Source organism: Aspergillus versicolor (assembly GCF_001890125.1).
Source record: "Aspergillus versicolor CBS 583.65 unplaced genomic scaffold ASPVEscaffold_7, whole genome shotgun sequence".
NCBI lineage: Eukaryota > Fungi > Ascomycota > Eurotiomycetes > Eurotiales > Aspergillaceae > Aspergillus > Aspergillus versicolor.
The window spans coordinates 248207-268517 of record NW_024467530.1 but is presented as its reverse complement, the minus strand read 5'-3'; the positions used below and the strand labels follow the sequence as shown (position 1 = coordinate 268517).

Below are 20311 nucleotides of genomic sequence, written 5' to 3'. Positions count from 1 at the left end.
TTCCAACACTGACCCGTCGTGAGATTCCTGGTCCTGTGTGCATACCATAACGGCGAATATTAGCGAGCTGACCACGACGGAGAATTTTCTTGTAGCTCATCCTTCGGCCTCCGTCAAATATGGGATTCGGTGCACTAACTACATCTAGTTGGCTTTTCGGGGAATATTAAGGAAGATATGTTGTCGATATAGACTTGATGCCGTCTCCGAAGCCACCCATGTGGCGTCGTTAGACCGTCGGAAGAGGCGTAATACGAGGGATACGGTTGTTCTTGAATTCTAGTGGTCTAGCCCTGCCAGCTCGACGAATGAGAGTTTAGCCCTAAGCTATTTTCTTCATGCTGCACTTGACCTCTAGCGTAAGCTTCAGGAGTGTCCTGTATATTCAACTGAAAACATGAGAAGCGGTGCCTAAATGTTTAGACATATGGTATTAAGATACAATACCTCTGAGGGTCAGAGGCTGGCTGCCTCAGGTGTCTAGTAAATAAATGGCGGCATCACCTTCACATTCCAACGCATTTGTCGGTAGCAGCAATACCTCTTACCAGTTTCTGTATAAAAGAAAGTGAGTGTTAATTAAATGACTAGAAAATGGTTTCCAGCATGTTGAACGGTCGTTGGAGTTTACTGAAGCTGTTTCTCTTCAACGGGGCGTGTGAATATATATAGTGGTAACATCATCCTCGGCAACAAATACCCTCGAGCAAGCATAAACAAACTTTGTTCTCCCACGAATATAGTTATGGAAATTAATCCAGAGAAGTACTCGGGGGAGTCCTGGTCACGATTGACCCCACTGGTTTGGCTTCTCGTATTATTGCTCCTTGAAAGTGAAAGAATGAATTCCCCCAAAAGGAGCAATGCGAAGCCGCCGAAGCTTAAACTGACGGAGGCTTAGTCTGGTGGTATATTTTATTCAAACCATGAGAGTTGAAAAAAATTTAGTTTGTTTAATTGGGAGGCAGATATATATCAAGGAGCGTATACAACATACAACGGACAGTGGGCTACAGCGCACTGTTGACAAATTGCTCAAGTACAGGATAGAAAACAATATAATAAATAACAGATCAACGCAAACTGAAAAAGAATCATGCCTGTTGTTGATTGTTCGGTTTGATGGTTTGGACCAGCTGGTCACATAGTTGCCGTATGCTCTCCACCGTGGACAGCACATCGTTCCCAGCGCGAGCCAACACCGCATTGGAATCCGAGACCGAAAAACTGTCGTCCAGGGTTGGAAAGGGGATTATGATGCCTATTCCCTGAATGGCTATTTCCGCCCGCTGAAGACGATCTGGAGGCTCGTGTTAGATTACTAGAACACGTAAAGGGCATCGAGTACACCAACCGAGGGCCATTCTCAGCCGCGAGTCCTTATTTATTTCGCGGACCAGCTCTTCGACTCGTTGCAACTCGGGCATTGATGCGTGTGCGACGACCTTGAACCTCCTAGGGCCGAAATGCTTGTGACCTCCTAATTGTCATGATTCGTATCAGTAATGCCCCAGCTTGAACGGATCGGAGTGCACAAACCGTAGAAATCTTGAGAGCGAAAGTATGCAAAAAGAACACTATCATATGCGATTTCTTCCTCCTCAGTAACCGAATCATCACTTATCAGACCTGCAAAGTATATGGCGAGGGGGAATTGCCAGCCCGGTGGAAAGTGAGCTGCAAGCTCCCCAACCGCCTGCAAACGATTTCTCATTTCCTGCATGGACAGACGTTCTGGCAGTTGGTAAACGGCATCGCGAATACGATTAACCTCCTTCACCCAGAATACCTGCGCATCAGGTGGGTTGGATATATCTCCAAATTGGGGCTGCAACCGGTACAATGCGTTATTCTCAAAGAGCGCTGCGGCAGAGATCCTTTGGCACTTCCCCTCAATCTTCAGTGACCCTTGGGAAAGGTATTCTCCAAAATAAAACCTAGGTTTCTTTCGCAGTTCCAAGAAATTGTCCAGGTTCTTTCCCTCGGGGTGAGTGTCGTATGGGTGGAAGGCCTCCATGAGATCCAAATCTCGAAGAAAAGTGCCACGAGGGAATTGCGCTGTGTCTACCACGTACAGGTCGATATCCTCCAGGCTTGACTGGTCTCGATGGTGCTGATGTCGGTAGTAGATATATTGTATTGCGAAGAGGAGCGAGGTCGTCCACGACACATAGTTGTCTCCTCGGTCATCCTTTGGCCACCATCGAAGATGGCGATTGAGAGTCCACGCTATATGGCCTCGCCTGCCATCATCCAAACCAGAGAAAATATCCTCCGTAGAGGACGGAGTGTTATCACAGGCATCCCGCGAATGGACCCAAGTGGAATCCGTGTGACCGTCTGACTCGGGACTGACAATGCGAAACAGGTAACGGGGTATGTTGTCGAGTGCCTTGGGGTCCAGTCCGCTATCATCCTGGGGGTTGAAGATTAACTGGTCTGGCACCTCAGGTTCGTGCACCTCAGGCTCGTCGCCGATGTGAATGGTGCTGAGGTGATCGGTTAGTCCGTTCATTCTGTGGTTAGCGTTCTGGTTAGAGATTTGAACAAGAAGAGTCTGACTTGAAGAGGCACAATGTTCACTCTTATAGGAAAGCATGAGAAGGCTATCTCAGCGGCCTTGTGGTTCTCGCAGGTTCCAGGACAGACTAGATAGCACTCCAGTCAGCCTTGAATGGGGTTGGCGTTGCAAGGCGCTTCCCTGTTGGTTGAAACCAAGGCTGAGGCTGTTATGGCTGACCTCAAGGCTCACAACGTCTCTGCGGCACAATATGCGGCACAGCTGTCGGAGTTCCTAAATGTGCCAGAGCCAATCGAATAGATTAATTCACTCGGTGAGCGCATGCCCTGCCACCGCCTGGTGCCGCAGGTATGGCGCATGGTCTTGGTCTTCAGGTCCCAAGGGACTTGTCCGCAGCACCAACAGAGGTGCCTTGAAAGAACTTGCTTCATCCAAGCCTTGCCTTGGGTTTCCTGGTAACAGGCCCGGTCGCAGAGCTAAACGTATGTCTCAGTTTAGTAGTCTGTGTGCTCGAAGATATATAGATAGTATCTCAAACATGCATGCTGGGGGTTTCTACCCAATATAGCAGATATATAGGGCTATTTAGATACTGCCGATGGCAAGCCCAGGACACGGCTAGACACTCGCTACAGCTACATTATTCATATTAAAATTCGACAGTTCAGATTAGGATACACTAGCGATAGATAAGTCTAATAAAACCAACGGAAATCTGGAGACGCTGGCCCTTCCCTTAGCATCTCCGTGGGTACATCCATAGCCGTGAGAACAGTACCCTGTCTCCGGTTCCTCCTTGAATTGTCATACATCATCCAAAAGCCGAGAGCAAGAGTAAAGAAAATACCAGCTCCCCCAAACGCTGCTGTAGTAATCAACGCAGGCAAGTACTTCGGAGCATCCTGGTCGCGAAAAATATTAGAGCTCACCAAGCCCATCAGATTAGCCATGGGTACAGCAACACTGGTCAGAACGACTCTCTTCCCTTCACTCGCGATGTTGTTATTGTACCATGCATCTAGTAAAACAGACGGGGCCGATGTGCCCCAGGTCATCATAAACGAGGCGAAGTAGGCCACGTTGATGTCGCGTTCAACATCGATGGAAACGAAGATAACCATTCCGATAAAGGTGAATAGGAATCCGAGTGCGACGAATGGGAATCGCCACCGCGTCCAGTCGCTGCAGAATGCTAGAATGAGAAGCATCACCGCGCCGGATACATTGGGTGCAACGGTGTACAGGTTGGTCTTGACCGTGTCGTATCCCAGTCGTTTGATGATAACGGGTAGAAACAGCTGGACTGACTGAAGGGGCACGCCGAGGCAGATCTGAATACCAATGATTGCCCAGCTCGTACCATGTTTGAAGATCCGAAGAGAGTCTCGGATATTCAGGCGTTCATTGACAACTGCTGAGCTGTCAAGCTGCATCCGCCTGAAGGCTAAGGTTTTTTCGTCGTCCGACAGGAATGTAGCTTCGGTAGATGACCTTGGCAAATACCAGAGCGTGAATATCGCGAACAAAACAGTGCCGCCTCCCTCGATGAGAAAGAGGTAGCGCCATGATGCCAGGGGCCCAGAGCCGATGCGGAAGACGCCAAAGGCGAGAAGGCCGGAGAATGCAGAGGCAATGCTTTGTGCGGCATAGAAAATGGCCAGACGGCGAGCGAGCTCTCCGCGACGATAGAATCTAATTGTCCAAGTTAGCAATGTTAGTCTAGAGTGAATAAGGATTCCATACGTCGTGAGATAGTAGATGACCAGAGGGAAGAAGGCACTTTCCGACATTCCAAGGAACCATCTGATTGCCAATAGCCCTCCAAAATTGAATACAGCAACAACCAGGATGGTGCATAAGCCGAATGTTAGCATCATGCACGGCAGCACGATATTCGGACCGTATTTTTTGCCTAACACCGCGAGGAAAGGCGCAGTCAAGACGTAGGGGATGAAGAAGATGCTGAGGATTAGGTTATACTGGTTGCCCTGCAGCCGAAGCGTCTCTAATATTCTGGTTAACGTTTGAATAGTGACGAAGCTCAGCAGTAGTTACCTTCCAAGCCCGCGGTCTTCGCATTGCCTAGGTTGGACTTGTCGAGGCTGTTGAAGAGATACATGATTGCCAGCACCGGCAGGATGCGCAGGTCGAATTTCCAGACCAGCGCCCGCTCTGCGCGAGAATCGATGGTATCGCCTATCGCCCCTTGGATGCCCTCGACAGTTACATCGCTGTCTGATACGCCTTTGGGCGATGATACCTGTGGTATTTTGACGCTATCCATCAGGCCAGATGATCGTATGTGTATACAAGTGCGGTGGTGCAAGAGCACATTGTAGACTGATATATAGTACTTCTCTAATTACATAGAGTAGAGATTAGATCTGGATTAGTCCGCTAGTTACTAACAAATTGGCTGACACGATAGGCGTTGCTATCTCGGAGCACTGCCGCACCAGTGACAGCCCTGGACGCTTATCTATCAGTGGGGCACGTTCAACGCCCAGGCCGGGATTCCTCGGGACCAATATACTGAATACTTGCTTATCGCACATTGACACTACTTTTAAATCGGTCTTAATGATCCTGGTCGAGACCGATGAATACTGGGACATTGGCCTTGGGATTATCGGGAGGAAGAGCTGCCGAAGCCACCATTGATGCCGCGGGTGCGAAGAAGTCCATTGCAGCGTAGATTGAGGTTCCGGCCGTTCGAGAGAAGATGGCATCTGTTAGAATCCCGTCTCAGCCGATTGATATGGACTTGGCTGCAGTGCAGATGAAGAATATTACCATCTGGATGGACTGGATTTTGTCACTGTGCTGAAGGACTGCATCTCACGCAAGCCAGGGCTGGTAAGAGCATCGGTCCTTTTTGAAAGAGCCTCGCTTATTGTTGGACTATACTGTATAGTACTCAACCCACTTATATGCCTCGCAATAAACAATGTGTGCTCATGTTCCAGCGTCACGGCTTGTGGCGGGGAGTTTCAAGGGTGGGACATTGTGGGACGCGTATACAGATTGAGTCTGTCCCACCATATTGTTACGCCGTAAAGCCGCACTGCAAGGTTATTTAAGCTGTCCAAAGGGCCCGTAAGATATAGCTACATATTATAACCGAAATTCAATTGCCCTCTTTGAAACCCGCACGCAAATCTCTCCGATTTATTAATTCGCCATGTCTGATATTGAGCATATCGTCCTCTGGCCATTCAAGAACACATCAGACCTGGAGTTTGCTGCCCAGGCTATCAAGTCTACTGTAGGAAAAGCCCGTCATGATGGAGAGCCATACGTCCTGTCGGTGAAGTGCGGTACAACCCGGCCCTCGCCCCCAGTCAGAAGTAGAGGTGAGCTCAACATCCATGCTCGATAGTGTAGGCCCAGGCTGATTTACAACTACCAGGATTCAACCTTGCTTCGATCATTCGATTCCGTACTGATGATGATCGGAGCTACTTTGTGAAGGAAGATCCAGCGCATAAGGAATTGGTCGGCCTAGTCAAGGATAAACTCGCTTCTGATATCCTGGTTTTGGACTTTATTGATGGTGCGGTGGAGCATATACCAACCACTGCTTGCTAGACATTAGGTGTTTGCACACCTCTTAGCTATAGATTAACTAGAATGACGACGCCATGAAATCAATGCGGACCATGGGCCCTGCCTTTTGTTCTGTTGAGAATCAAAATATGAAAATATGCTTGCATATCGGCAAGTTAAGCATTCAATTATCTCTCAATACCCAATTCCTTCCCAGCAATCCAGATTCTCTCAATATTTCGAGTTGCGCGGATGTCCTCCAGTGGATTCCCCCTAACCAAGACAAGATCTGCCCTGCGACCAACTTGAACGACCCCCCGATCATGCAGTCTGAAATAACTGGCCGGGAGCTCCGTAGCTGCGCGAAGAGCATCACAATTTGACAGCCCACAGTTAACAAGCAACTCCAACTCCTCATGCAGACTGACGCCATGGGCCACATGCGCAGGCACACCTGGAGCACTATTTGAATCTGCCCCAGCCAGAATAGGCACACCAGCACGATGCAGAGCAGCGACTGTATCGTGGCAGTGTGCATATTTCCCCCTTTTAACCGAAACGCGCTTCATCATGGTCAAAGTCGGGATAGAGAGACGGCCTTCCTGGACCATCTTCTGTACCTCTGCATCATCCATAACCCCGTCGAGCGGAGCATGGGTAATGACATCGGCGTTCGCAGCCTGCGCCATGCGAGTTGCTTCGAGACTCACGGCATGGGCAATGACAATCCTGTTCCGGCAGTGAGCTGCTATAACCAACGCATCTAGGCACTCCTGACTTGGTCCCGGCACGTCAGCGATGATCTTGATATAGTCTGCACCCTCGGCAAGTTGCGTCTCGACGAATTCCTCTGCGTCGTCAGGAGTGGAGACAAGTGCCTCTTGGGGTATGGTTGGCATGCGGCTGTGAATGCTGCCTGGGGCTGTAGCGGCGAGGCCGCAGCTGCGAATATCGGTGACGCCCTTTTGGTTGCGGAGGTAGCTGAGGTGCTCCGCGGGCCAGGTAGCCATGTCGAAGGCCGTTGTGATGCCGTATTTGGCCATTTGAACGAGGTCTTCTCGGCTGGTCAGATGGACGTGTGCGTCAATCAGGCCTGGCAGCAGTGTCAGCCCGCCAGCATCGATGGTTTCATCGGGGATTGTATCAGGGCGCCCGATTACATCGCCGTTGATGATGAGCGTGTTGGGATCTTGGATGTTCTTGCCATCAAAGACCCGAACATTGGTAATTGCGATGATCTTGGCAAAATCAGTGGCCATGATGATCCTGTGTGCGATTGACTAAGGGAAGTGCATAATTTATGCTTCAGTCAGAAAATGTCAGATTGCTGAGGTGACTAATCGTGTGTTGTAATTCTTGTAATTATGCTGTACTAGTGCACACGTGTCCCCGCACCGATGCACAACTGTTGCCTGTTTATCTGATGGTCGGGCTGATGTTGACGTGTTACCAGCATTGCATCTATCATGAATTCAAATTCAGCAATGGACTCTGGCATGAACCAGGTATTGGACTCTCCAGAGCTCCTGGAGATGATCCTGGTGCAGGTGGACATGCGCTCCCTCCTCACATCCGCCCAACGCGTCTGTCTCCACTGGGCCAGCTTGATCAACACTTCACCCTCAATACAGAAAGCTTTATTCTTCACTCCGATAAAAGACTCCGAATGGGGAACAGATGAGAAGACGCCGAACCCGCTACTGGCAGAGACTTTCCCTTCCATTTTCCCCGCCAATGGTAGGTCAGATCGGTTCCAGTTCGACTTCTCCGACATGGCCATCACCAAAGATGCTTCAACCATGGCTCGATTTGTACGAAACGAGGCAAGCTGGCGCAGGATGCTGGTTCAACAGCCCCCAATTCGGAGTATAGGACATTTTCATATCACCCACGCAATGGCTGGCGATTTTCCTGAAACCTCCAGTGTCCCGGTGAGTTGTAACTAGGTTTACCCACAGGATCTGTGGTTAATAATCGATATTCAGCCAGATCCGAAGATGCGGGACTCAGGATATGACGGTATTCGCATGGAACGGCTATTTGAGCTGTTGCTATTCAGTAAACGAGTCGAATTTTTATTTAACACCAGATCACGGGTGTACTGGACCTGTGAGCAGCCTATTTCATTTAAGGAGAGCTCAGCGAGGAACAACGAATTGTTCTATCAGATGTTGAGCACATTTGACCTGGTGCTTTATACACACAGGGTGATGCAGTGTGTTCAGAGAGACGAACCTCCCACCGCCGAGGAGCTTACAAGGCGCGAGGTCATCGCAGCGTGGCGAGAACGTGGCTTGGATGTTCGGGCTAAGAGAAAGGAAATTGAAATGGCAGAGACTAAAGAAACATTGTTGAACTAGTCAATGTTAGGAGATTTGACAGATGGGGATATCGATCCCTGATACAGTCACGGTCTTGAACCTATTCCCGACCCATCCAAGGATATTAGCTGCATCTAAATCCGCACATTCTCTGAGCTGGATTGTGGGTATATTACATCTTATGATGAGCCTCAGCGGGCGACAGGTGATTCTATGGACAGTGCTAGATTCAAACAGGCCTCATTGAGACATCAACTGCGAAATACCTACTGGCTAGGATGTTGTAGTTGCTGACTTACCCCTATTCGTGTATCTAGCAACAAATAGCAGCCATGTGGATGGTTTATGTAGCGTTTGCCACTGCCTGTCAAAGAAGCTTTAAATATGACTTCCACACATTTACTACCCAAATTCGGGTACGCCATACCGGTAAGGAAGTATATGAAGCGACGAAGACTTACTGAACCCTAATATCATATGTGGAACGGCTCTTTCGTCTTTTGTTCAGGCGCGGGGGTGTTCCTAGACAGAAGTAAGCACCACGCCTAGATGGGGATGGACTAACTGACAAAAGCAGACATCAGCTGGACGGATCTATCCAAAGTATGCATCTCTCTGCTAAGGAAGTCATATAATAACCACACTGCCAGCTTATTCCAACCATCTTCTCACGGTTGGATCTCAAATTGGCGGAGCCGGAGGCGGATCTAGTCGAGTTGCAGGTACGTGGCTGCCGATGGACCATCCGACCTGATTTAACCAGCGCCTTAGCCTTTTCGTCATGCAAAGCAGCCTTCATGCAATGCCCAGGCCGCGGAAATAACCATTTAATGCACCAGTGGGAATAAACCGGATCTATAGCCACAATATCTATACATCATGTGACAGCAACACTACGTCCGTTAACTCCGAGCACACCCACTTTTTCGCACCAGCAAGCCATTGGGTTAACGATTTAGTCTAATAACATGGAAGAAACTTTAAGGTAGATCCGGACCCCGCCCGGCGTTAGGGAATAAGGGTGGAGGCGGCGTGAACGTTTTATACCAACGCCTGAGCCACATACTGAGATACCCATATCCAACTCACACAATCACACTATGCCTTCCTTCCTCTACTCCCAGCTTTTTGTGACACCTCCCCTTCCATCCAAGTCCTACGCCGACCAGGTCGTCATAATCACCGGATCCAATGTCGGTCTAGGTCGCGAAGCTGCCCGCCATATCGCCCGCCTCGGGGCCCACAAGGTGATCCTAGCTGTGCGCAATGTCTCTGCCGGTGAAACAGCCCGTCAAGACATCGAATCCTCCACCGGCCGCCCAAACGCCGTCGAAGTATGGCAGCTAGATCTATCCGACTACGACTCCGTGGTGTCGTTCGCGGAACGCGCACAGAGCCTCCCGCGCCTAGACGCCGTGATTGAAAACGCGGCCATGGCAACGCCGGACTTTGAATTAGCTGCTGGCCATGAGCGCACGATTACTATTAACGTCATTTCAACTGTCCTGCTGGCTATCCTCCTATTGCCGAAGCTCCGTCAGACGGCCAGGGATTACCCTACTGCTCCCCCGCCGCGTCTGTCTGTCGTTGTTAGCGAGGTCCACGCCTGGTCGAAGTTTCCGGAGTGGCAGAGTCCTCGCGGTATATTCCCTGCGTTGGATGATGAAAAAACTGCGCGAATGAGCGAGCGCTATCCAACATCTAAACTGGTTCTTATCCTTGCGCTGCGTGAATTGGTCTCGCGGATGAGTGGTGACGGGTCTGTGGTTGTTAACATGGTGAATCCAGGCTTTTGCCACTCGGAGCTTGTTAGGAATTCGAGCGGTTTAATGAGGCTGCAGGTCAATCTTCTCAAGATGATTCTGGCGCGTACTACGGAAGTTGGCAGTCGGACGCTTGTTGCTGGGGGCTATGCGGGAAAGGAGTCTCATGGGATGTATATGACGGATGGGGTGGTCGAGAATGATAATCTCTCTGCGTTTGTGCGCAGTTCAGATGGGATGACCGCACAGAAGAGAGTTTGGAATGAGCTCGCTGATATCGTACAGGAGATCAAGCCGGGTGTCATGGAATATTTGTAACTCTATTGTAATATTGTAAATAATCGAGCTTTGGAAGTACTCAATATATCATTGCAAGTGTTTATCACTTGCCCAGATGGTTTGCTAGCACTCTATTGGATTTATGCTTGTAGCATTGCAAGGTTGGTTTCCTAACAGAATTAAATCCCGTCACTGTCAGTATCTGATCCGTGTTGGCTTTTCATAATTAACGAAAAGAGAAGAAAAAAAAAAGACAAGCCTTTAAGAAGACAGATAGTATATACGCTATAGAAGGCACTGGTTCATCGATGAAAAACACTACACGGTGACTTATTACTAGGTACAGTCCTTGTAGAGGATTGTGCTCCAGGTTATTCTGGGTGTTTAGGGCTCGGCCAAAGTTCAATCTGCGTCCAACCCCGGGCAACCCGCTCCACTGGAAATAGCTGATGAGAACTCGAGTTCGGCCACGAACAGCAGACGACCACCCGAGCTTGTTGCACACATGGTTGTTGAGACGACTGATCAGGGAAAGACAGTCCAACAGTGCCGTGTTATTACTCCCCGGCGCCGGACTCACAACCTCGACTTAACCAACTGTGATATTTCTATTTGTCTCAGAAATGTTGTAATATTTTTCCAAGGGTTACACCTTTACTCTCTGAATACATGTAGTAGTGTCTTCTATTAACGACATTCATTAAACAATCTAACCATACCATAACGCCACACGGAGAAGATGCGCTTATTGGTAAAACAGGCTGCTGCGAGCCTTGCGTTCCTCGCGGTTCCTATCGAGTTGATCAAGCATCTTTTGGGCCTCCGCCATTGTCTCGTCCCATTTTATATTCTGTGTTTCCGTCCGCTCGTTCAAGCTGGGAAGTTTGATCTTCTCCAGGGCACGCTCCAATGTCAAATCCTGCCGGAATGTCCGCTCCGGGGGGAACAACTTGAAAAAGTACTTGACGACACTGCCGAACTGGATCACTTCGCATACACGTTGCCCAAACTCGCGGAATTCGTGGGCATCCTTCTCGCCATCCTTGAAGTACAGATATGGCTGCCCTTCCCACGATGCCAACTTTGTCATGTTCGTGAACTTGTCGGCGCCAATCCAAGGCAATATCAGTCTCTTGGGAAAGTCGCCTGGTCCCTTAACGGGCAAGTCGATCTCTGGGCTTCCGTCCACAAACCTGGACAGGACCTCATTCCGAATAGGCTGGCACGCCTCGTCGGTGAAGCCCTCCTTTCCAAAGATAATAAGAACTTGCCACTCCCTTTTGTCGGTGTGATAGCCGCAATTGATAACATATAACGTCATGCCACACTGGTCGAGATACCGTGCTATGTCGGAGAAATGTTTTATTGACATTTTCTGTGTTGCCCTGAATCTTATCTGCCTCTCATATTTGGGATATCTGACAACCTGCACTTCCTCGGCCGCTTTTTCGGTCGGGGTCTTCCTGCTCTCGAGATCGACGGAGCCGGCGATGATGTGGAATGGAATGTCTCGTTGGGTCATTTTGGAAAAAGCAATGTGGACTTATCAGATAAATTGCTGTTTCGGTTCGTGGTTGCTCTTTCCAGATGGGCAGGACTGGAGTCACTTATATAACCATACAAACAAGGGCATTAACGCAAGAAAGGATTAATTGGATATGGAAAATAAACCTTCCGTTGAATATGCTTTCAGTCATGTCAACCATTGTCCATTGTGTACTCCTACATGCTTTGTCCTTTGCAGCCACCCATGCCCTGAAAGGCGTCAGACCCGCTGACACTTGGACAATGCAAATGCTATAAACTATGATACCCAGGCCAGTAACAAAGCATGTACTACCTTGGCTGCAAATAATCACCCTTCGGCTGCTGGAAAATCTGCTCTTGACTTTCGTTCCCCGTTTCCTGTAAGATAGTGGTCCCCATTCCCAAACTCGGCTTTTTCCTCCCCTTCTTACTGTTTTTGTCCTGGGTACTCTGCAGCTCATATGGGTTACTCCTGGAAGATTCTTTATACTTGGAATCTTTGGATGATCCGAACTTGCGAAATAATGGTAATGGCTTCAGTGACGAGAGCGAACCAGCCACCAGGCCGAGATTGAACTCAATGGCCATCCAGTATAGTGAGGATGTCGCGTCGACTGTGAGTATTGTTAGCACTGAAGACGCGGTCAGATATTTATGGAATGGATTGAATGTACAGGTAAGATCATTGGAGCCCACGCGCAGATAGTCCAACGTGCTGAAGCGGACAATGGGCGCGATGCAGGCGATGATGCCAGATCCAAAAATCGCCAGCAATGCGACAATTTTCCTTGTTGGCATTTTCAATTGTATCAAGACCGGGACCGGGGCGAGGAGCATGATCAGATCGCCGACGAAGATCAGCACTGCCTGGTACAGTGTGATCTGGTACAGGGTATAGCGGGTGTAGCAGTTTGGGTTCTTGATGCTCATATCGAACGCGGCCCTAGGTCAAACCGTTAGACATTATAGAGACAGCGGATGGTCGGATTACCTGGCTGGCGAGCATTGGAACGCGAGGACGAAAGATCCAGATACTGAAAAAGCCACCTGGAAGACCATGAGGCCGGCAGTGAGTCGCTGCATCCAGCCTGGTCGGGTCACATCAGTAGTTGAGCAACACAATGCGCGGTGGGGAGGAATGGGCCTACAATTAACGAAGATCCGGCGAAGGAATGTCAGGATACTCAGCTTTACGGCCATCGATGCGTAGAGATACAGGCACATTGCCGCGTAATAGAGCTGTGCCAGCTCCAGTCAGCCATTAAAGTCGCTGTTTGGAATACGGACGACCTACCTTGAGCCAAAATGCCCGGTCCTCCGGGGACACATTCTGCATATGTTGGCCTTGTCCGTGGTAGACAACTGCAATTCCGAGCCCGTTGAAGGCCTGGGTAACGGCCTAGAATTGAACATCAATTACCGCCGTGTCAGTCAATAGAAGGTAGAGTCAAGCAACCTACCAAAGCAACGCAGACGGCGATGTCATCAGCTCCGAAGCTCTTGATCACAACCGAGCGCGTGTAGAGCTGCAGGGATTCTCAGCATTTTTCTGCAGCTTGTACAGGGGCGAAGGCTTACCCTCAAGCCACATACGACCAGCGACAGGACTGCAGTTCCAATGATCAGGCCGTAGGCCAACGACTGCTGATACTGCTCGTCTGGGGCCAGCCCACGGGCTTGTACTGCGGATATCATGATGGTTCATGTGTACCAGCTATGGCAAACGACGGGATTTTCTTCGGAAACAGGACTGAAGGGAGACCGTCTCCCACTTGACAGTTGACACAAATCCCGGCACTGAACGAGTGCAGGATTCCCCGTGGGATATTGGGCCGCGGTTTACCCCGGCAGCATGCAGCTAACGTCTGACAGGTACCCACAAGAACAGTCCAGCCCAGTCCGGGACCTGCTAGCGAAGGTCTGACCGCAGCTCCTGCCGCTAAACAGTAACGGTGCCCGAATCCCGGGGCCCTATTCGAGACCCTATTCGGTGGGTGAAACACCGGACTCTTTCGGGCACAACGGCGCCTTCCCGTCCGGCTCTGTCCCGGCTTCCTGTCCCTCGGCCCCTGACGGCTCACTCGAAGCTTGGAATATAAATACTGAGCTAAGCACTGATGCGCCGTCGCGTGTTTCGCCCAGCCGCGTCCTGCCACTCTCCTGATGGCGGAATTAAATCCGGATGAAGGCCGTTTCAAGGTCCTGATCGCCGGTGGGAGTCTTGTTGGCCTTGGGTTAGCCCTTGCCCTGGAGCGCGCTGGGATCGATTATGAGCTTTTCGAAAAGGGTCAGTTTTCGCCTCAGCTAGGCGCTTCAATTGGATTGCATCCTCACTCTTTGCGCATTCTGGACCAGCTGGGTGTGTGGGGGGATATAGAGCGAGAGATTGTCCCGCTGGAGGACCGCAATCATTATAGCGAAACTGGTTATTGCTTTGAGGAGTCGCATGTTCTTGGCGTGATCAACAAAGTGTAAGTCGGCTATAAAATAATCAAACGCTGGTTGAGCTTCTCTGCTAACCAAAGCGTATTGTAGACTCCGCCGACCGATTATCTTCATGGAAAGATGCAGAGCCTTGGAGATTCTACACCACCATGTGCGCGATAAATCGAAACTTCACCCATTTAATGGTGTTGTCGCCTACGAGGATACCGACGATGGGGTTACAGTCACCACGCAGGATGGCCAAACGCATCGAGGGCATATCCTGGTCGGAGCAGATGGGATACACAGCAGAGTGAGGCAGCTGATGGCAGAAAAGATCCGTGACACTGACCCAGCGTCAAGCACACATTTAGTTGAGGGTGAGCTTTTGGGATTGATTAGAGTACGCCTGCTATCTTATACTGACGACGGACTAGGCTTTACGAGCGAGTACAACTGCATTTTCGGGGTGTCAAGAAACGACCCTGCCAGTCCTTTTCTTCGCGACAGAATGGTCAACAATGTGTACTATCCGCAGTATTCAGCTGTTGCAGCTGCCGGAGTGCCTGGACTTGTCTTCTGGTTTCTCTTCGTCAAGGCTGCCACCAAAACCAGAACGCCGAACTGTCCACGATTCGACAACGATGACGCAGAAGCCCTCATTCGCGAGTACGGAGGTTCGCAGGTTGGTCCAGGCTACACGATACGAGACCTCTGGGATGCCCAGGTCAAGGCCACAATGGCTCCACTGGAGGAAGGCGTCCTGAAGAAATGGAGTCATGGACGAGTGGTATTGATGGGGGATGCAGTGCATAAGGTTAAACCATCTATTCGATATATCGAGGCTATAGCTAATATTTCTTTCCTTGCTTTTTAGGTCACCATCAATCCAGGTTTAGGGGGTAACTTGGCATACGAAGGGATTGCGCGTCTCGCAAATGGCCTTGTTCCTCTGCTCAAGGAACACCCCATACCATCGACAGAGCAGCTGGTAGAAGTATTTGATACGTATTTTGCAGGCCAAAGTCCACGAGCCCATACCGTCTGCAACCTGTCTGGACAGATAACCCGCTACGAGGCACAGGATTCCTGGCTGTACAAATTCGCAGCCCAGCATATTATTCCTCTCGTCAGTGATACCACAAAGGCCAATGCATACGCAGGTTACTCGAATGGAGGACCGTGGCTTGAGTACCTCCCGTTGCCTGACATAGATAAGGAACTCGCACACCAACGGGCAAATAAATCAAAGAGTTCCACCGGCGTTGGTCTAATTCCTACGATGGGAGCCGTAATCGCTGGAGCGGGCATCGCGGCTATGGTGTATCGGGATTATGGGAGGATCTCATTAAATATTCTGGGCTGATAGGATAGATGGCGTATTGGGGTACTTTAATGGCATAAGACAGGTCTTGATACCCCATTTATAGCTTCCCTCATAGTTTAACTGAGCCACCTATAAAGCTCTCTCACCGCAGACTCCCGCTGCAGGTATCTTGGCACATTCGGGTCTTGGACAGCCTCACTGCCCTGACTGATATTCCTCGAACTCCGGATTCGATCCTGATTCTGATCTCCGAGCAATATCTTTTCTGTTATCTCGTCTAAATATGCTCCTGAGTCTGCATCTTTACGGCTAGTCTGCTCTAAATCATATTTTACAACCCCAAGATTCGAAAGCACTATTGATTGAATCCCTCCACTTCTCATCGGCTTCCTTTTCACCATACCATTCCCTCAATAACATATCATAAATGTATAATATAGTGAAACACAACTTGAGATAGCGTTGGAGGCGCAGTCTGGTTTCCTTATCCGCATCTTTCAATGGATCCTTTACGCCATCTAACGCAGTCGTGTCCCACTCTCCACTCCCAGCACAGCCCCCGGCAGTCAGTTGGTAGCGCCAGTTATCCGTAATACCCAATCCATTCCAGAATGCACGATGGGGAATATTTTGCGCCGGGTAATCATAGTCAGGGAGAGCCTTGGTGGTGAAGTATCGAAAAGATTCTGTTTCCAGCAGTGATACCTCCTCGAAAGACCCGTTAGATTCCCCTCGTTTGCGAGAAAGGACTCCATCCATAAGATTAATCAAGAGGTACGCCTCCAAGGCAAAATCCGCAACTAGCTCTACCCCAAACCCATGGCCCCAGCTGAGATTCGCCAACGTATGTATCGGAACTTGAGGGTGACGAGATAGGAAGAGTAGAACAGAAACGGCTTCTCTTGCAACTTCTCTCGTGGTGGTATCTTCATTGTACGCACTTGCGACAGTTATAATCAACATTTTAACCGCGTCGGAAAGGTCTCCATCCCCACTGCTATAGCCTGAGTGTTGGTCACCAGCGCGATCAGCCCAGTATTGGAGATCCTTGTGACTTGAGGAGAGAGGGTTATGGAGTGCAGAATTTGTTTCGTGGGGGCCGAGGCCATAGTATTGTTCAGGATAAGAGCGTAGGGCTTCAGAGATAAGGTTATCTGGCGATATAGAAGACAGAGCCTTGGTCTCCTCGGTTTTCGAGAATTCCCGGATAGTTGCAGTCAACACGCGGCAGAAATGATTCAAGTCACCCGACTCTGATACTTTGTTGCATGCAAAGAGATCTGTGCGTTGGGGGGTGAATTGGCGGTTGCATTTTATTATAATAAGATGGGCGGACGCCAGATTCCACGGAATTTTGTGGTCGAGATGCATACTTGGTGTCGACAGCTGATGGACGTCTATGAGGCACAGAACTAACCGGGCTCTTTCATACGAAGCAGTGAAAAGCATGAAGGACTTGTATTTAGGGTGCCTGAGGTCAAGTGTCAGGAAGTGTTCAACGCGCTAAAAGACTTGCTCCCGAAGCTAGCCTAGAAAAGGAATAACAACCACTCGGCGATGTCAATTAAGTAAAGGAGCATCAGTTCAACCAATTAAAAACACCCAAGGATCTAAAGGAATTAGATATCAAGAGCATCTCTCCTCTAAATACAACTGAGATGGAGCTGACTACTCTTTACAGGCAGGTAGGTGGTTCTTCTGGAATAAATACTCAATAGTACAGAATATGCTATCGATCCATCGACTACCTATTAATCCAAGCTATGCCGCCAATTGGCCCAGGTAAATCATGCCTCAAATCCCCGGAACAAGTGGGGCAACTTGATCGTATTAACTGGTGATTGGCAGAGCGCAGCTGGTGGGATCCCGAGCACATCCGGTGGGATATCTCGATGCCCTTGAGAACACACTGCTTTAGATATCACCACAAGGCAATCATGTCAGAAACACACTCCAAACGCTTTAAATGCCAATTCCCTGGCTGTGATTTGAGCTACCAGCGGAAAGAGCATCTCCATCGCCATGAAGCCCAGCATCGAGGCCCTGCCCACCCGTGCCCGTTCTGTCGGCGCACATTTGCTCGAAAGTATGGTCCCTTACCTGTCTGGATATTGTCTGACTACCATCTAAATATTATCCTTTTGTAGTGACACTCTGCGACGTCATGTAGGTCGTGACCACGCCAACTCCCAGCTCGCCTCTACTCGGACAGCACAGGCTTGCGAGAGTTGTCGCGTTGCTAAGATTCGATGTCAGGGAGGGCATCCCTGTACACAGTGCGAGGCAAAAAGGCGTCAGTGCATCTTCAGTAACCCTGCACCGACACAGCAAGCTGCTGGCCAGCATATCGAATATGGCGACAATATAGCCCTGGAACCTCTCCTTCCAGATGCGAATGCTGGAGACAAGGTCCAGCACTGTGTACATCTCTACTTTGCCCATTTTCACCGCCACTGGCCTATTCTACATCAAGGGACATTTGATGTTGCGCATGAGCCTCCGTTTCTAGTCCAGGCTGTCATGATGGTCGGACTCTGGGCCAGTGGTAGTGCTTCGGCGAAACGAGCAGCCCTCGAGCTTCACTCTAGATTAGGACCTTCTATACAGGAGCAGCGAGTACGTACGGTTCTGTCCATCGGAGACTGATTCTAACAGACCGACTAGACCAACTGGGACAAGACATTTGAAGAAGAGCAAAGCGAGAATGATACCCCTGCTTCTCGCTGGCCCATTGCAACATACCAGGGTATTCTTCTGTATCTTATATTTTCTCTAATCTCGTCAGAGGCGAGGCGTAATGCGCTCGACTTGACACTATCCATGGTACCGTCCGATCGCGATATCCTCTCCGCGCTCTGTGAAACATGTCTCCGGAATAATATCTTCTACTACCCTCGCATGCTCGAACGATATCGAGACCTCGACTCGATCACCTGTATCTGGGTGGGCGTGGAAGAAATAAAACGGCTGGGACTAGCATTGTACAAGGTCTCTCGGCTATGCGGTGATCGCCTAATAGGACTACCTGATCTTCGGTTCCCTATTCCCGACAGCAGACATCTGTGGAATGCACAGTCTAACCCGGAGCTCTCGCGACTTCTTCAGATTGAAGCCGATCGGGCAAAGAGGCTGGATGGGAGTCAAGAGGGTAATTGGATATCGACTTATGGGGAGTGGTTGGCCAGTAGTATGGAGGTCCAGTGGATATAAACCTGTTACTTAGATATTATTTTCTTCTGTCACTCGTATGAAAATAGTAAGTAACATTTAACTTCCATTGCCCTCATCCGAGACTTTTTACACAATTAGCCCGACAAGGATGTGGCAGCGGTATTATACATCATCGCGGCTGACCATAAATACATGTCTCCTCCAGCCTTTAGAGCGTACACCTGGTTTGCAATTAATACAAAGGATTATTGAGAATACACCCAGCGAATTGCACCATTAGCATAAAGATTGTGGTAGTCTAATACCGGCATCCCTCTCAACGCTTCTCTAATGTTCATTCGGAATCCCACCGGAATCCCACCATCTCCACCAATTCCCCCCGAGATCGCCTGGTTGATTATTGATCCTGCACATCCTGATTGGATAGCGCCCGACGATTCTCGTTTTCGGCGACTTGGCGTATTCCCACGCCACTGCCTATATATACCCCCCCCCCCCCCGCGCTTAACCACGTAACTAACGAAAGGCACTCCAGAAACTCGAGAAAGTACTCTCACAAGACTACCAGACCAATTCATTTGTATACTTTATAAAATGGCCGACGTAAAATCCTTCCGCCAACTCATCGGCGTCTCCCCATCCACTGCCTCCGTCTCAGATTCTACCCTGATCATCATCGACGCCCAAAACGAGTATGCCTCGGGCCAGCTCAAGGTCGAGAATGTCGCTGAGACCCGCAAGGTCATCGCCGACCTGCTGAAGCGGTACCGCGCGGCCGGCAAGCAGAAGAACATCGTCCATGTCGTCCATGAAGTACCCCAGGGGGCTCCAGTCTTCACGCCGGGAACGGAACTGGCAAAGGAGTTTGAGGAATTAACTCCTGAGGGTGGAGAAAAGCTTGTTGTCAAGAACTTTCCTTCTTCGTTTGCGCAGACCGATTTGGATGAGTATTTGAAGACTCTAGGGGATAGTGGGAAGAAGATTGTTCTTGTCGGATATATGGCACATGTTTGCGTCTCTACGACTGCGAGAGCTGGTGCTGAGCGTGGCTATGATGTGCTTGTTGCGCAGGATGGGGTTGGCGATAGACATATTCCTGGTGTTGCAGCGGATACTCTGGTCTCGGTGGCGTTGAAGGAAGTTGCGGATGCGTTTGGAACAGTTATTTCTGCTGGTGAAGTCAACTAGACGTATACCTTTGTAGCCATGAGACGTGCTGTAACTGAAATGGACATTTTCGAATTTTACCATAAATCGCGCCTTTTTTCTGAGTTCGCAAAATTAAACAAGGACATGAGGATTCCCGACCTGGGCCAGATTCACCGTTTTCTAGAGATATTATCCTCAGGTAGTCGACAAAAACCGGTAGCTCTATCATCGTGGCGCCGCTGGAACGAGTGGGAGAAACGGGCTGCGAGATGGGATGTTGGGA

At 49.6% G+C, this 20311-nt stretch overlaps 11 protein-coding genes across 11 annotated transcripts; 5 read left to right on the top strand and 6 right to left on the bottom strand.

The window, feature by feature from the left end:
• Positions 1–959: 959 nt before the first annotated feature.
• Positions 960–2534, bottom strand: ASPVEDRAFT_63482 (uncharacterized protein). The gene is made up of 3 exons (XM_040815681.1): positions 1540–2534; positions 1355–1480; positions 960–1300 (listed from the first exon to the last, which is right to left on the bottom strand). Exons 1-3 carry the CDS (start codon positions 2513–2515, stop codon positions 1095–1097), a joined length of 1308 nt encoding a protein of 435 aa, XP_040669712.1. The 5' UTR covers positions 2516–2534; the 3' UTR covers positions 960–1094.
• A 576-nt stretch (positions 2535–3110) lies between these two features.
• Positions 3111–4839, bottom strand: ASPVEDRAFT_195841 (putative MFS transporter). The gene is made up of 3 exons (XM_040809197.1): positions 4577–4839; positions 4265–4526; positions 3111–4213 (listed from the first exon to the last, which is right to left on the bottom strand). Exons 1-3 carry the CDS (start codon positions 4803–4805, stop codon positions 3217–3219), a joined length of 1488 nt encoding a protein of 495 aa, XP_040669711.1. The 5' UTR covers positions 4806–4839; the 3' UTR covers positions 3111–3216.
• A 666-nt stretch (positions 4840–5505) lies between these two features.
• Positions 5506–6182, top strand: ASPVEDRAFT_763477 (Dabb family protein). Its single transcript, XM_040816341.1, has 2 exons — positions 5506–5874; positions 5931–6182. Exons 1-2 carry the CDS (start codon positions 5703–5705, stop codon positions 6107–6109), a joined length of 351 nt encoding a protein of 116 aa, XP_040669710.1. The 5' UTR covers positions 5506–5702; the 3' UTR covers positions 6110–6182.
• Positions 6026–7344, bottom strand: ASPVEDRAFT_43417 (amidohydrolase family protein). Its single transcript, XM_040812817.1, has one exon. The coding sequence runs from the start codon at positions 7324–7326 to the stop codon at positions 6256–6258; it is 1071 nt and encodes a 356-aa protein (XP_040669709.1). The 5' UTR covers positions 7327–7344; the 3' UTR covers positions 6026–6255.
• Positions 7345–7551: 207 nt separating this feature from the next.
• ASPVEDRAFT_85367 (uncharacterized protein) lies at positions 7552–8427 on the top strand (the record flags this gene model as incomplete). Its single annotated transcript, XM_040817686.1, has 2 exons — positions 7552–7998; positions 8053–8427. The coding sequence occupies 2 exons, from the start codon at positions 7552–7554 to the stop codon at positions 8425–8427; spliced, it is 822 nt and encodes a 273-aa protein (XP_040669708.1).
• An 823-nt stretch (positions 8428–9250) lies between these two features.
• Positions 9251–10556, top strand: ASPVEDRAFT_43415 (putative short-chain dehydrogenase/reductase family protein). Its single transcript, XM_040812816.1, has one exon. It carries the CDS (start codon positions 9489–9491, stop codon positions 10467–10469), a length of 981 nt encoding a protein of 326 aa, XP_040669707.1. The 5' UTR covers positions 9251–9488; the 3' UTR covers positions 10470–10556.
• A 619-nt stretch (positions 10557–11175) lies between these two features.
• Positions 11176–11952, bottom strand: ASPVEDRAFT_85365 (uncharacterized protein; the record flags this gene model as incomplete). Its single annotated transcript, XM_040817685.1, has 1 exon — positions 11176–11952. The coding sequence occupies one exon, from the start codon at positions 11950–11952 to the stop codon at positions 11176–11178; it is 777 nt and encodes a 258-aa protein (XP_040669706.1).
• Positions 11953–12100: 148 nt separating this feature from the next.
• ASPVEDRAFT_152368 (uncharacterized protein) lies at positions 12101–13742 on the bottom strand. The gene is made up of 7 exons (XM_040808299.1): positions 13536–13742; positions 13418–13483; positions 13252–13356; positions 13106–13196; positions 12949–13045; positions 12632–12900; positions 12101–12571 (listed from the first exon to the last, which is right to left on the bottom strand). The coding sequence occupies exons 1-7, from the start codon at positions 13650–13652 to the stop codon at positions 12267–12269; spliced, it is 1050 nt and encodes a 349-aa protein (XP_040669705.1). The 5' UTR covers positions 13653–13742; the 3' UTR covers positions 12101–12266.
• A 378-nt stretch (positions 13743–14120) lies between these two features.
• Positions 14121–15747, top strand: ASPVEDRAFT_85363 (FAD-dependent oxidoreductase; the record flags this gene model as incomplete). Its single annotated transcript, XM_040817684.1, has 4 exons — positions 14121–14428; positions 14493–14761; positions 14819–15198; positions 15259–15747. 4 exons carry the CDS (start codon positions 14121–14123, stop codon positions 15745–15747), a joined length of 1446 nt encoding a protein of 481 aa, XP_040669704.1.
• A 285-nt stretch (positions 15748–16032) lies between these two features.
• Positions 16033–17079, bottom strand: ASPVEDRAFT_195836 (uncharacterized protein; the record flags this gene model as incomplete). Its single annotated transcript, XM_040809196.1, has 1 exon — positions 16033–17079. One exon carries the CDS (start codon positions 17077–17079, stop codon positions 16033–16035), a length of 1047 nt encoding a protein of 348 aa, XP_040669703.1.
• A 559-nt stretch (positions 17080–17638) lies between these two features.
• Positions 17639–20170, top strand: ASPVEDRAFT_171639 (putative isochorismatase family hydrolase). The gene is made up of 4 exons (XM_040808707.1): positions 17639–17794; positions 17856–18324; positions 18373–18856; positions 19406–20170. Exons 1-4 carry the CDS (start codon positions 17646–17648, stop codon positions 20065–20067), a joined length of 1764 nt encoding a protein of 587 aa, XP_040669702.1. The 5' UTR covers positions 17639–17645; the 3' UTR covers positions 20068–20170.
• Positions 20171–20311: the final 141 nt, after the last annotated feature.